The 14,569-nt window shown below is 43.0% G+C and overlaps 1 protein-coding gene across 9 annotated transcripts in view; it reads left to right on the top strand.

Annotated features, from left to right (window-relative positions):
• EPHA4 (EPH receptor A4) overlaps positions 1-14,569 on the top strand; it is a 209,072-nt gene that overhangs the window by 107,494 nt on the left and 87,009 nt on the right. For 6 of the 9 annotated variants that reach the window (XM_069024179.1, XM_069024176.1, XM_069024177.1 and 3 more), the window contains exon 3: positions 1,093-1,756. In XM_069024179.1, coding sequence (XP_068880280.1) covers positions 1,111-1,756 — 646 coding nt within the window. In that variant the 5' untranslated portion in view covers positions 1,093-1,110. Of the gene's footprint in view, positions 1-1,092; positions 1,757-3,548; positions 5,278-6,172; positions 6,298-14,569 lie in introns of those variants that run through there. The other 3 variants (XM_069024178.1, XM_069024183.1, XM_069024184.1) reach the window with 3 other exon arrangements.

Below are 14,569 nucleotides of genomic sequence, written 5' to 3'. Positions count from 1 at the left end.
TGTGATAAACTTTCTTCTGTCTTTGATAATACTTTGACCAATTCTTTTCAGAACTGTTGGGTATATGTGCTCTCCTTTTCTAACTTCATTATGCTGTACTCCTTCATCTCCTCCTTCCACACCTGCCTTGGATTACACGTGTTGTTGTTTCATAATCATGTTGCCTGTTTGGCACTTCTAAAGATGCCTGAACTTGATTTCAGGGGTGTAACAATTTTGCAGAATGCTGCTATCCTGGTCTTTCATCACTCTCTCTCTGCTGACCTTTTTGGGATTCTGATAATATGAATTTAGCTGTTTCCTGACATTTTCTCCAGAAAAAAGATGTGCGTACATATTTCTTCTTTTTTTACCTTCCCACTACTAAGAAACTCTGTTTGGATAACAAAGTTATGGTGGTGTTGCTGGTAGATCGATGATGTTGTCTCCTTACCTGTTGTTCCTTCTCTAAGAGCTACCCAAGTCAAGGACCCAGGTCTCTGTAGACAGCTATTTTTGCCCAGCTCCAAAGTAAAGGCTTTGCTGAGTTTGTCTGGGATATTGGTAGCCCAGGAAAGTAGTTGGCAGCTTAGAGAAATAATAAGGAATGGCTTAAGAGTTTTTAAAATAAGTGGTAGTGATGTCCAAAGTGTGGCTGTCATTCCGCGTGAGTAAGTCACGCTGTGTCACCTGTTGGATATTCCATGTGCAAAGCAGGGTCCATGAGATACCTGGTGCAGAGGAAACACTGCAGGTCAGTGCTGCTCTGTGAGTCTGGAAAGTCCTGCGTGTAGCCCTGCTCTAGCCAGGGTCCTGTGAACTGTAGTACAAATAAACCTAATCAGTCGAGGGAGCATTCTTGAATGGCTTCAGAGGGCCCTTAAAATACATGCTTGCTCCTGGAGGCATGAGGGGATTTGGAATTTGTTTCTCCTGAGCAGATGCTTCCTTTAATGCTTGAGTAGTTGAGGACTTGGCTATGGCTTGGTCTTTTGGTTTGGTTTTTTTGTCTGGTTTATTCCCTGTAATGGAACAAGTACATATTGTTTGTTGTGAAGCTCTGTTGTTCCTTTTAATACTGATGTACTTTTCTCCCCCTTTTCCTCCCTGCAGTGGGAGGAAGTGAGCATCATGGATGAGAAGAACACTCCGATCCGCACCTATCAAGTCTGCAACGTGATGGAGCCCAGCCAGAATAACTGGTTACGAACTGATTGGATTCCCCGTGAGGGGGCTCAGAGGGTTTATATTGAAATCAAGTTCACACTAAGAGACTGCAACAGCCTGCCAGGTGTCATGGGAACTTGCAAAGAGACTTTCAACCTTTATTACTATGAATCAAACAATGATAAGGAGCGTTTTATTCGTGAGAGCCAGTTTGCCAAGATCGACACCATTGCTGCTGATGAGAGCTTCACCCAGGTGGACATTGGCGACAGGATCATGAAGTTGAATACAGAGATCCGGGATGTGGGACCACTCAGCAAGAAGGGGTTTTATTTGGCTTTTCAGGATGTCGGTGCCTGCATTGCTTTGGTCTCTGTCCGCGTGTTCTATAAGAAGTGTCCGCTGACGGTTCGGAACCTGGCGCAGTTTCCAGACACCATTACTGGGGCTGATACCTCCTCTCTGGTGGAGGTTCGTGGCTCCTGTGTCAACAACTCGGAAGAGAAGGATGTGCCAAAAATGTACTGTGGGGCAGATGGCGAATGGCTGGTGCCCATTGGCAACTGCTTGTGCAATGCTGGCTATGAGGAGCGCAATGGAGAATGCCAAGGTAGGATGAGCCATATTGTACTGTTCATTAGGGCTTAGTGGAATGCCTAATTGAATCGGAGATGAGAGAAATGGACTAAAGCCAGTGATTAGCAGCCCTGTGGGATGTGGTGGGACAGAGGGGTTTAATGAAGAAGTCCAATAGCTCCAGGTGGCGAGGCTAAGCATTATATAATGCAAAACAAATGATACTGCTGTAATAGGCAGAAGGTGAAACACATTTTCTAGCAGATGCCTAAATTTGATTTGGCTTGTGATAGTCACCAAAATGTGAATGACTGCAAAGCAGTGCAGTTGAGCTACTGTTGTTTGAAGAGATAAATCTTTCAAGGGAACTTTGTTAAGCATAGGAAATTCTGACAGAGTCGACTTTGGGTAATGCAGTAGGCTGAGAACGAGTCTGGGAGGCAGGACAGGAGTTTTAGCTGGATTACTTTCCCACTTTGGGAAGTGGAAGTCTTTGTTGTTTTACTTGTTGCAAATTTTTAGCACTAAGTACCCTTTGATATTTGACTCTGCTGCCTTTGTTAAATATTTTCATTTCTCAGAGAGTCTCCATTGTCAGTTAAATAATAGAAGTGCTAGGATACTCTTAGAAATGCTAAAAGTCTCCACCCCACCCTCCCACACACACACACCATCCTGTGTGCTGCAGAATTAGGGATTAAAGTTTGTATAAAAGACAGATTCGCCTAAAAGAAAAAACCTCAATACCTATATTCTCTTTGCCTCCCTTTTCTGAATAAAGAAGCTGTAGAAGGTTAGGGAAGGAGAGAAGAGAGTTTATAAATAAAATATCTTTAGCCTCTGCTTTGAAACTCTTGCTCATGTAAGCATAAATTAAGATCAAACTTAAATGGATTCTTGCACAGGTCAGTGAGCTTAATTTTGCTGGGTGCTGAATTGAAGGTGCTCAGCTTGTTTTGGGATTTGGAACCATGTTTTTAGAAAAGATTCTTTGGAGTCTGTTGCTTCATGTCTTCTTGGTGTGTTTTTTACTAGGGCATTTTTATCATCTTGAGACTGAGAACAAGTTAGCAAAACAAGTAACTGGCTGCTTTTGTGATGGACTCCTAAGAGAATGGTGTCTTTTGAATGTCCTACTTGATTTCTTTTAAATAGTAATTTACAGTCAATATGAAGTTCTTTATTATGCATTGAAATTAAGCCTTGGTAGGAAAAAACCACTACATGTGAACTTCAGCCTTAATTTCCTGAGTTTTTGTTCTATGACAGATGCCCAGTGTGGCATAGTGGCAACAAAATTGCCATTGGCCCTACAGACGACTGAAAAATGAGCTGACAGTGACATACCTCTCTGGAGTGAAATATTCTGGTTTTTCTTGGGGTTTTTTTGTTGATTTTTCCATCCCATGAGATGGAAACTTGAAAGCCTGTTTATCATGATGTGTGTGAACCTGTGGCTGTGGTACTGCCTGGGTGCTTCCGGGGGAGCCGCTGGTGGCTGGGGAGATGCTGTAACTCTCTTATAGCTCAATAACTCCTGAGCAAAGCTTCCAGACACACCTTACCAGCCCGGGCTGTGAGAGGAGGAAGTGAATAAACCCATTTATAGGTTTATTGCACAGAGATGATTCCACCTTCTCCTAAAGGCCTATTAGGACAGCACAGGGTCACTCTGATTGACACAGATCATCCATTTTTCAGTGTCAGTGGCCCAGATGTGGTGAGCTAATTGTCCAACAAATCCTGTGTTGTTCAGGGGAAATCTTTTGAGGTTTTGTTGATGGGCAGTGATTACAGTGGCATGCTTTTTAAATTTATTTTTGTAGCATTGGACGAGACCTGGGGGATGACTGTCAGCTTACCTAAAGGCTCTCAGCTGCATCTGGGGACGTTTGGGCTCAGGAAACCCAATTCTCCATTTCCCAATTAAAAGGAAGATCAGGTGATGCCATATTGACAAAGGTGTTAGAAACGTTCTGTGTCTTGGGCTCTCCAGAGGGAAGTTGGCCTGTGCTAGTCATTTTGAGAGTGTTCGAGCCAGCACATAATTGAAAGTGCTAAACTCATTTCATCAGCTGTTATTTGTGGTTTCCTTTTCTCACATTTGCCATTCTCCAGCCAGAACAGTTTACTGGGAAGCACTGCCTGATGAATTAATGAAGCTCACCAGAACTGTGCAGCTCCTCTCTGGTTTCCAGTGAGGCTGTTAAAGCAGTTTGGCCTTTGACACCACTGAATGAGGTTTCCCTTTTTCTTTCCCCTCTTAACTTAATTGTTTAGCAAATGTTCTGCTCTGACAGGTTTTTGGAGGGGAGGAAGAGGATGAAGTGAGGAGGATTCCTGTGGTTTTGATATAGAGGACTGGGGGCAGGGGAAGAGACTTTGGGAAAGGCTGTGAAAGGGTGCTGGTCTGGGACTGGAGCTGGTGAGCAGGTTCCACCTCAATTGTTTTTCAATAGGTTGGCTGTGGCAGGACAAATACAAGGAAAGGTCAGAGGTTGTCTGTTTCCTCATCCATCTTCCCCTGTGATCCTAGGGTCAGAGTTAGGATTGATTAAGATCTTAAATGTTTGACAAAAGCTCAGTGGGCAGGAATAGTTCGGGCCAGTGGATTGGGGCTTTGCACTTGTTGGGAGATTCCCAGTCTATGTTGGAGCTCCTTGTTGTCTTCTGTTGACCTGCTCCCTGCCACACAGTGCTGTGAGAGACCAGCTGGCCCTTGGCTTGTCCTGCAAGCTTCTTCAAGTTCACTCACCCTCCCAATTTTTAAATAATGCATTTTCCTTGAGATTCTTTTGCCTAATTTCTGATGTATGTGTGGGAAGCGTAATGGAAAGCCTTTTCACGTCTAAAGTTCTTCTTGTAGTGGGAGTTAATGACTTTCTGACCTCAAATGGGATTTTTTTAAAAATTGTGTCGGTGGTATGGAGGTGTTTGAATATGATGACAAAAAACTGTCCTTTCTCTGACTGCTGTTTTTTTCCCAACTGACTTTATTGATGATGATTGTCATACCAAACATCCATAATTGTATATATTTAAGTATGTATATATTTAAGAACCTGGATCAGGAAGGAAAAGAAGCTAAGTATTTAATCCATTTTTATTTGGGAAGCTTCATAGGTGTCATGACAGTGGTTCTGCAAAATTGGTCCTGATCAGTAGAGATTTTAGGTGAGCTCTGATTCTTTGCTTCCAGGTGAACTTGTAGCTGTGAATTTGATGCCAAAAAAAAAATCCAATTTGCTATTTCTATTACTGTTTATTTTCCCTCAAATGTTCTGTGTTACTGGCTATCTGTTTAGGAGAACATGGTTGTTGAATATTGTTGATGGAAGATGACTGTCCCAAATAGTGGCACATCTCAAAGCTAAGGCAATTAGTGCTTTAGGGCAAAGCTGAGACATAAAGTAATTTTAAACTTCACTTGTACACATCATTGTTATGTAAATTGTTTTGTTACACGTTAATAAAATGTGGTTTGGATTTAGTTACGATTTTTTTATGATAAAGCACGTATCTTTCTAACTCAAAGGAGGAGGGGGGGAAAACAAGCAGGAAGGGAGAAAAGACAGATTAAAGAAGCAATAGACTGTAGCCATCTGTGATGATTTTGATGCTGTGAAATTACAAATCTCAATTTTAGACCTGCCATTTAGTATAAATAAATGAGACAGTTGAGATTTTTACTGTGATATTGTAAAGGTTATGAGAGCCAACAGCTTTGTCTTCATCTACACTTGCTTTTTCTGAGTTGTGAATTGGCCAATTGGCAGAAAATCCAGTGTCATTTAAAATATGGCTCAGTCCTGGTTTCATATCACTGCTGTTTTTAGAATTTTCCTTCGAACTTTGATAAGAGCATCCCTAAGAAGTAATAATTTGAATGATAAGATTCTTTTTATCTCGGAGGCTTTGAAGAGTGGCTGTGATCATTGAAAGCAGCAGTTCAGTTTACATCAGAAGGTTACAGTCTAATTATATGTTTTTTCTGTGATAAGATTCTTGGACGGTGAGTTTTTTAGGGGTGGGGAAATAAAGTAATTTGTGTGTACTTTCCCATTTTAGTAATAACTTTTTTGTCAGAATAGCACTGATGTACAGTCTGGCTGCACAAAAGGGTGATCAGAAGGGTGACTAAGACTGTGCAGATTAGAGATTTCAGAAGGATTTTTTTTTCCAGGTTGATTATTTTTGGCAGGGGAAAAAATGCACAGACTCAACATGTTAGGTTTTAAAAGGAGCTGAGAAGACGGAAGCTACAGGGTGGGGCCTGGGAGCGATATTGAAACACAGTCTGTCTGAACCAAATTTAGTTGGTTCTCTTCTCTGCTGATTTGGTTATGTTATAGTCTCATGTAGCTCAATAGATCTTCCAAGGGTTGCTCCCTCTGTGATTTTCTTGTACCACCTGGTGCATTTCAAAATCTGCATTTAAATGTCATTGCAGGAGCTCTATTGCTTTCTCCTGCCTGGCCTCCTCAGAAGTCAAGTTACAGTTATCAAGCAATTGTCCCTTCATGTATTGCTTGGAGAAAAGCTGTGATTGCTTCCCTTTGAATTACTAAGACTCTGCTACTACACAGGGGAGCAATATCTGGTCCTTATTCTGTGTGTTCCTGGTAAAAAGCACGGTCCTCAGAATCAAAGCCAGCTGAGCTGCTGTGGTGATATGGATTTCATGGTAGGTCTGGGTAGTCCTTTGTGGGACTTCCAGCCCATCTTCGGGTTCTTGTGTGTTCTTTTAGGATAAAAAAACCCAGCAACCCAAAACTTTGCAGACAACTCATCCAGTGTGTGATGAGTTCAGTATTTAGATCTTGCCTGGGTAAGGGTTATTATCTGTCTAATAATATGCTCCACTGAGCTTGGTCTTTATTGTGCTTGTGAGATGTGATTAAAGAAATGCTCAGCAGTACACTAAGGTCTTTTGAGACTGCATCAAAAAGCCCCCCAAACTTGTGAGATAAATATCTTATTTCATCCCATTATGCCACATCCTTTTCATATGTTGCAGGGAGCAGGTGAGGTCACACAGTTTTGTGAATTAGAGACAATTAACACTCCCATGACTAAATGGCCATTTTATGAATATTCAGAGCCTGCTTCACCTCCCTGGGAAGCAAACATGTTGGTTCCCTTCTCCTTCCTCCTGCTAGAGACTGGGGAAGCTCTCCCTGTGAATAGGGATTGGCAGCTGTCGGCGGCTTTGCCTTTTGGATGCATCAATTTCCTCATTTACATCCTTTGTATACACCCTCATGCAAAGTAGCACACCCATTTCCCCATTTCAAAGGAGATAAGAGCTTCCTTTGGAAACACCAGCCAAAATCTCCTTCTGTTTATGCAGAGCTCAAAGATTTGGATTTTATGCAAATGGATTCTATTTTGATTTTTTTTGATCTCTTTGTTTGAGACAGTGTAATATTTGCTCAGTGTGCTCCTCATGTCTTGACCATGGCTGATTGTTGCTCTTGCCCCGATGTGCAGCTCCTTTTCAGCTGGTGTGTGGGACAGTGCTGTGCTCAAACCCTGACCGAGTGTAAAATGATGGTTGGGGTGTGGAAGTGCCACTTCTCATGCCTGGAGGGGCTGCAGGCCCTTGGGTGTCATCTCCTCCAGATGTTCACCAGTGATCACCAAGCTCTTCTGTAGCTGCATCTTCAGCTGGGGGGATGGTGAGGTTCAGGAGGTGGGATCCCCTCTGGGCTGAAAGTGTGCACTTGGGACATGAGAAAGCTGCATTAAATTTTGATATTTCCTATGCTTTGTGCCAAATACCTGCTTAGGCCTGGGCAAGTGTCGTTCCCTTTGCTGTCTGGGCTGGCCTTGGCCCATGGTTAGAGTGTGGTGAAAAGGGGCTCCCAGCACTTGGGTAAGTAAACATGCAGAAATGCTCTGCTGTCTTTATTTATTGAATGAAAATAATCTGTGAGAAAAGTTCTGCTTTCTTAAGCCTCATGATTATACAAGAACCCATATTTTATTTTATTTTTGATTTTAGTGGCTTTCTTTTCTTTTTAACTTTCTTTATTTCAACTTTACTTAAAATTGCCTTTGGCTTGAAATAAAGCTGAGGCTCATTAAATGCTCCCAAAACACAGGCTTGTTCAGAATGGATTTGTTGAAAGGTTTATTGATATAAGTTAGACCACATGCTGCATGAATGTACTGTATTTCTTTAAAGGACTGTTTTTCATTTTGTGTCTTTATAAATCAGTGGTATGAAATTAGGACCCTGATCGTGTTGGGTCTACATCCTATGAGAAACCAGAAGGAGAAACATGGTTGTGGGGGGGGTTTCGTTTTTGTTGGATGTCCAATTAGTGTTTAACTTGAAGGTAATTTCCCAGGGGTAGTAAACTGCGCAGTGTGAAACCTGGTGGTGTAATTAAATGGAGGAAGGGCTCTTTAAAACAACAAAGGAATGCGCAAAAACTTTGCTTTTGTCCTAATAGTCACCCAGAAGGGGAGGTCATGCTGTTCAAAGTACAATATGGATGGGCTATTAAGGTTTGAAGAAAAAAAAAAAGCTATACTATACAGTTGGTATTTGCTTTGGGTCATTTAGTCATGGATGCCTAGAAAGAACTCCATTTGCTGGTCTGCTTTTTATACTTCCCTTAGATGGGTGGGTTTAAATCTCACTAACACTGAGTTAATCTGTACAAACCCACTGAAAGAGGTGTGCTGGGAAACAGACTTTGTATTCATGGGGGCCTGGTGCTGCACAGCTTGGGCTGCGAAGAGGCAGCCTGGGCAAAGGTGGGGGTGCTGGGCAGGAGGAGGAGGAAGGATGCTCTGTGCTGCAGCAGCTGGAGGATGGACTGGGTAACTTTCCCAGAGGCACACAGGATGTCTGTGACTGAGATAAGACCAGAGTGAAGGTTGAATGTGGCATCCTAGCTGTAGATAGCTTCTGCCCCTCCTCACTTGTCAAAAGTTATCGCTCACCTTTTCCTAATGAGGGACCCATCGTGCACATCCTCAAAACATCGTTTGAGCTAAGGAGATCAATAACTATTGCTTCTGCTTGTGTATGTGAAAGCTTTGTACAGCCACGCTACAAAGCTGCAGTACAGTGTCTTAATTACCCAGATAATCCTGTTTGCTTGTATTTTTAAACTATGGAGTGCTGGGTAATTATTCAATTCTTAATAGAAGGCAAATGGCAATGTAAACAATAATTAGGATGTTAGACTAATGTGCTTCAAAGCAAATTGGATTTTTTTTCATACCATTCAGCATGAAGTCCCATAAAGCTGACAATTTAGTGGCAAGGAAGCAAGTTCCATTTTGCTTGCATTTTTTGTTGCCTCCTCATGCCTTGTTTCTGTGAATGAGTTTGCTGTAATGCTGCTGCCTGCTCCAGCGCAAATGGCAGGCTGACAGTCAGTTCTCCCCATTTACCTATTCTCTCCTGCAGCTTTTCGTCCCCTGCAGCCAGGGGTTAAGAGGTCAGCAACATCCTAAATTCCCTCCTGTGCCAAGGCAGGTGGGCTTGGAGCAGGGTGGCTGGTGCTGCTGGTGTAGTCAGCACTGGGCTCAGTGGGTTGTGGCTGTCCTGGGCCAGGGTCCAGAGGAGAAGGAGCAGGCTGAGCTTGGTGACTTAAGCTCTTCCTGCATTTGGAAATAAAGACATATTTCAAGGGAAATTCAAGTTTCTGGCTCTTCAGTCGTTGACAACAGGGTAGTATGCTGTGGTTCAGAACTGCAGCTTGTTATCTCCCTTAGCTTGGAGAGCTCTCCTGCTTTTCACAGTTCATATCAGGTTTTCCTAGGAGCATGATGCGAGTCACAAACACTGATGCAAAACACTCAATTGATTTGTGTTCTGTCTGCAAAACTTGTGTGTGTGACATATTTCAGTACTTGCCCAGACCGTTAATTAAAACCTGCCATTGTATCCATTCCTCGCATTGTATTTAGCCCGTGACTGAAAGGCGAGTGTTGAGGCAGAGGCGTCAGTCAATAATGCTGCTGCTTCCCGAAATACTTTAATAATGTCTCTGTCACACTGAGGGTTTTGTCTTGCCTTCACTGTGTGTTCTCAGTGGTCTGAAGGGATTGAACAATTGCCTTTATTTTACCCATTATCAATACTAGGAAAGGCCAAAATGTTCTCCAGTGTTGATGCTGAATTACAGAAATTGAATTACAGAAATTTAATTTTAAATATTTTATTCTTCTCCTAAGAACTGTGTGCGTGGGGGAATAAATGGAACACTTCCAGAGGTTATGGCTGAGTATTTTTGATACAAGTACAGGCTATCTTTATATTTAAGTGTGCACTTAGAGGGCGTTGATTTTGTTATTTTAAATCCCAGAGGGTTTTTGCCAGGCCACATTTTAATAACCCTAATTAACAAGTCTGTCTTTCCATACATCAAACATCTCTGTCTGGGGAGCTGATGAATACCTACGAGTGCTTCTGTGAACTTGGGGCTTGAATTCATTTGTTTTCAGTTTAAGTTTTTCTGCTGCTGAAAAAGACATCGCTGCTTTGAAAATAGTTTTCTTTTGAAGTGTCCAGCCTGGCAATGACTGAAGCAGCCACTGGGCAAATTAGCATGTTAAAGGGAGCGGATCAATACCTTCCCCTCGCCTGATCTCTTCGGGGCTGGGTCTTGGCAGCCCTTGCTCAGGGTCTGGCCAGCTGCACCCCGGCATTTCAGGGGAGCCATCAACAGTGGCGTGGGTTGTGTCAAGCTGAGACTGCCCAGGCTCTTTCAAGGATGGCAATTTGAAAATGGATTTGAGGGAATTGATAGCTTTGGGAAGATCAGACAGCTTGTGTAATTATAAACAGGATTAGAAGGAAAGTGGAAGGAGAAATAGGAGATCAGTCGTAGGGCACAAGTTGGCTGAACTCTTCTGATGCTTGAGTTTTGTTGTACTTAGCTGCTCTGTGTAGGAGATTTCTTTGGGCTTTTTGAAGAGACAAGTAAACACAAATTAGAAGGAGGGTGTGTGGGCAGTCCCTACTGTTTGGCAGAAATGCTTGGAGGCAGTGGCTGCTGGGTAATCGTAGCAGGAGCTGCTTAGGTCCAGCTGTGTTTGCTCACAAACTGCAGAAGGTGGTTGTGGCTTCCCCGTGTGCACCCCAGCCCGTGTGCCTGCACACCTGCAGTGGCCCCCTCCGGGAGCTGGCGTGGGATGCTCTCTCCTGTCCTTGGCTTTTCTCTTTGCCAGACTCCTGCTCACTGATACGGACCTCCTTCCCTGGGCCTTTGGCAGAGCTCAGTGTCTGTTCTCTGAGGAGAGACAGCCCCTGCCTTGGGAGTGGGGGGAGCACCAGAGGGTCCTCCTCTGTCCATCGCTGTTAAAATGATTGCAGTAATCAAAATGGCTCTGGAGCTGTTCTGTAATGGAGACTATTTCTTGAGAGGCTTCCTGCAGTCTCGCTCACCAGAGATACCAGAAGATAGGAGAGTTCTGTTGCTGTTTCTTTTTAGTGGCTTCAGTATTTGCATCTTGCACATCTGCCAGCCTTCCCTTAATCTCTGAAGTACCCTAACACAGTTACTACACATTTTGTCCAGTAGTAATTAGTTCTTGGATTTCCTCTTTTATTTTTGTGGTGATCAGTAGTGTCCAGGGTAGAGCTAATAAGACAGCTGAAATCAGGACCAGGTCCCTATGTGTGCTCCACCTGCTCATTAATCAAGGACTCTGCAGTTAATGAGTGTAATTTCCAGGTAATATTTAAACTATTGCTACTCTAAGATACACTTAATGTGAAAGAACTTTTTTTGTGGCGTGTTGCTGAAGTCATTCCCATGGCACATTAGAAACCTGTACTACTCCCAGGTGCAGTTGTGTCAGGCTGACCCAAATTTGGACTACTTCCAAAAATCCATACAAGATTAAAATACTGGATCCAGTATTTCGGCTGGACATGACACTTCAGTGGGTGCTGAGTGAAACACACATGCCTGTAGACATGGCTGATAATGTGCACAGTTTTGTAATGCTTTGAGGTTCAAAGACCTCTCTGTGTGGAGAAGAAAGTTGAAAGCAGTCAGCTACAGGGCTGAAGCTAGGTGTGTATAACTGAAGGTGCATCACTAAATATCTGCAAGACTGTTTCCATCTTTTCGTCTGAATCTACCCATGTGCAGATCCTTTATCCATTTAGTTGATTCACCTTAAAGTTCTCAGTGGCTCTTTGAAGATGTGCTCTCAGTGCCCAGGTTTAATGTGCCCAGAATTAATGTACTTGGTAACTTTAAATTCAACACACCCAATAGCTTGGGAAAGTGAACTCAAAGGGTTGTGGGCACTGTGACAGCATGCATTTGTAGCTTTAGGATTCTTTAATTTGGGAGAGAAAGAAGAACAAAATCCACATAGAGTCTCAGCAGCAGAAGGGAAAGGAGCATGGCCACAGCTTTGTCAAGGTGCCTGGCCAGCTCCAGGAAGGGGCAGGAGCCCTTGTCTGCTGTGGAAGAGCAGCACTGGCTGTGACAGAGGCTGCTGAAGGTGCACTGTGGGCTGGTCAGGCACTGCAGGGACCTGCCCTTGTCTTAACAGGAGTGGTGCAGTCCCAAGAGCAGTATGTGGCCCTGTTATCTCATCTCGTACCCATTAGGCTGCGCTGAGATGGTGACTGTGCAGAGCTGCTGTTTTTAGTTCGAGATGAACTGTAATTGGGGTATGGGAGTGTGCAAAAGGAGACCTCCTCCCTCTTTCCTGTTTGGTTGGGCATTGGTTTGTCCATCTGTGCAATGAGAGGACCCTGCTACTCTAATTTGTGCTGAGTTTTTAGCAGCTCCCAGCTCACTGTGGGGATATGGGGGGCAGGAGTTCTGCCCAGTGTATTCCCCTGCTTCTTTAAAAGGTCGCCACTAAGTCCTCTTTCTTGTGGCTGTGTGTTTAGCTAGCCTTTTGCAGCAATCGTGCTAATTTGACCTCTCCATACACCTGTATTAAAGTTTGAGTCAAAAATCTACCGTAGCTAAGGAGAGACATTTTTCCATGGGATTGTTGAGCTCTTTGAGAATGATGAATGACAAAGTTAACTCTTGTGCAAACATTGCCTTTTATTTGACTTTGTAGTTTGCCCTTTGAAATACAAACATATTTGTGTCAATCAGCAAGTCTCCTTTCCGGAGTTCGGGTTGACCCTGTGGAAAGAAATGTGACTGTGCAATTATTAAAGGTGAGGCCTTCACTTTAACAAATGCTGAGTAATTGCTATTCACTCCTCTCTGTGCCTGTGCCATAAATGACAGTGAACTGCCCTTCAGCCTGGCTAAATAACAAGGAAGATACTTGTTTGGAAGGAATAATTCTTCAGAAATTTGCAATGTGTCAGAAGTATTGTGTCACAGGGACTTGTGGGTAGACAAAAAAAAAGTTGTCTGTCTCAGCTTAGAGTGCAAGAACCTCAGTTGGGCTTTAAAATGCAATTAGGTCAAATACTGTATCTATGTCAGTCAGAGTTAGTAGGGGCTGTCAGGGTATAGAAGAGGGCAGAATTTGCCCATTATAAAAAAATATGAAGTGTATATGGAGGTGTGATACTCTGACTCTTTATGATTAGAAGAATGAAAGCTCCTCCTCTCCCCTGCCAGAGTGTTGGCAGGAACTGGAAGAAGGCTCCTAATGTTTCCTAGGAGTTTTTTCCACAGTTGGGAGACCTGGCCCTGGTTGGTGCCATTGCTCTGATTTTGTCCAGGGAAGTTGTCAGCCAGATAGTGAGGCTATGGATGAGTTGTGCCAATAAAATAGAAACTTAGACCTCATTACTACTTTTGGAAAATAACTCCTGTCCTCTGCCAAGTCTTTTATCTTGCTGTTCTTGATGTAAAAGCCTTCTGAAGAGCCAAAACTATGGCATAAATTCAAGTTTATTAATCATTACTGATGCTTTATAGAGATACTATCAAGATGGCCCAGTGCTGATTTTACCTGCCTCTTCTTTCTGTATTAGGTTCTAATTCCTATATCTTTGTTCAGTCTGTATGTGATTTCTCAAAATAAATTGTTTATTGCCTTGAGCTCAGCATCATGAGTCTTGAAGGCAGACCTTCAGTAATAAATAAGTCCTCCTGGTAAGGACAAATAAATTTTTGAGAGCACTTCTCAATTTGTTCCTTGAAGAGATTTTTTAGAAACCAGGAGATTCTGTTTTACCTGTTCACATCAACAAGCTTATTTTGGCCTTACTCTGGAAGGAAATAATTGAAACACTAGGCAGTGGCTTTCCTAATAGTCCAGAGCTTGACTGATGGATTTGTAGCCCTTAAGCAGGCTTTAGAGACTAAGGCATCCCTTCTGCCTGTGTTACAGCTTACTGACCAGAATTTTTAGGAGTTCAAAGGTTGGACTTGCTAAAGTTGAAGATATCTTGAAATGTCTCTCACCTTTCTTCTTTAACCAGAGGTGCACAGAAGTTGGCTGCCAAGACAGAGCTGATAAACAGGGCAAGAAATAATGGGCTTAAATTTCAAAAACAAAAGGGTAGGCTAGACCCAAGGGAAAAAAAAAATCCTAATTACTGAGATCTGTAGTGCCAGTGCAGATTGCCCAGGAATGTGGGGGAATCGTAGTATCAGAGGATTTTCAGAGTAAGTTAGACACCCAATAGCATGGTTAAACTACACGTTATTCTCCTGTGGGGCTGGGAATAGGCTGACTGGGATCATCTCCACCCGTGTCTCTTGTGGTAAGTGCTCTCTTACAGTTGTTATGGGATCACCGTTGTCTTACAGCTGAAAAGTAGCTCTTGAGGTCTGACCTAGAAAGAGAGACTTGATCATACTGTCTCCTGACTTCTTTCCCTCAAGAAAAACTTTTTCAGTCTGAAGAGGTCTCTTGGCTACTAGAGCTCTTTCAGCTTTCC

This window comes from Aphelocoma coerulescens, chromosome 9 (assembly GCF_041296385.1).
Source record: "Aphelocoma coerulescens isolate FSJ_1873_10779 chromosome 9, UR_Acoe_1.0, whole genome shotgun sequence".
Lineage (NCBI taxonomy): Eukaryota > Metazoa > Chordata > Aves > Passeriformes > Corvidae > Aphelocoma > Aphelocoma coerulescens.
This window is presented reverse-complemented; position numbering and strand designations above follow the sequence as displayed.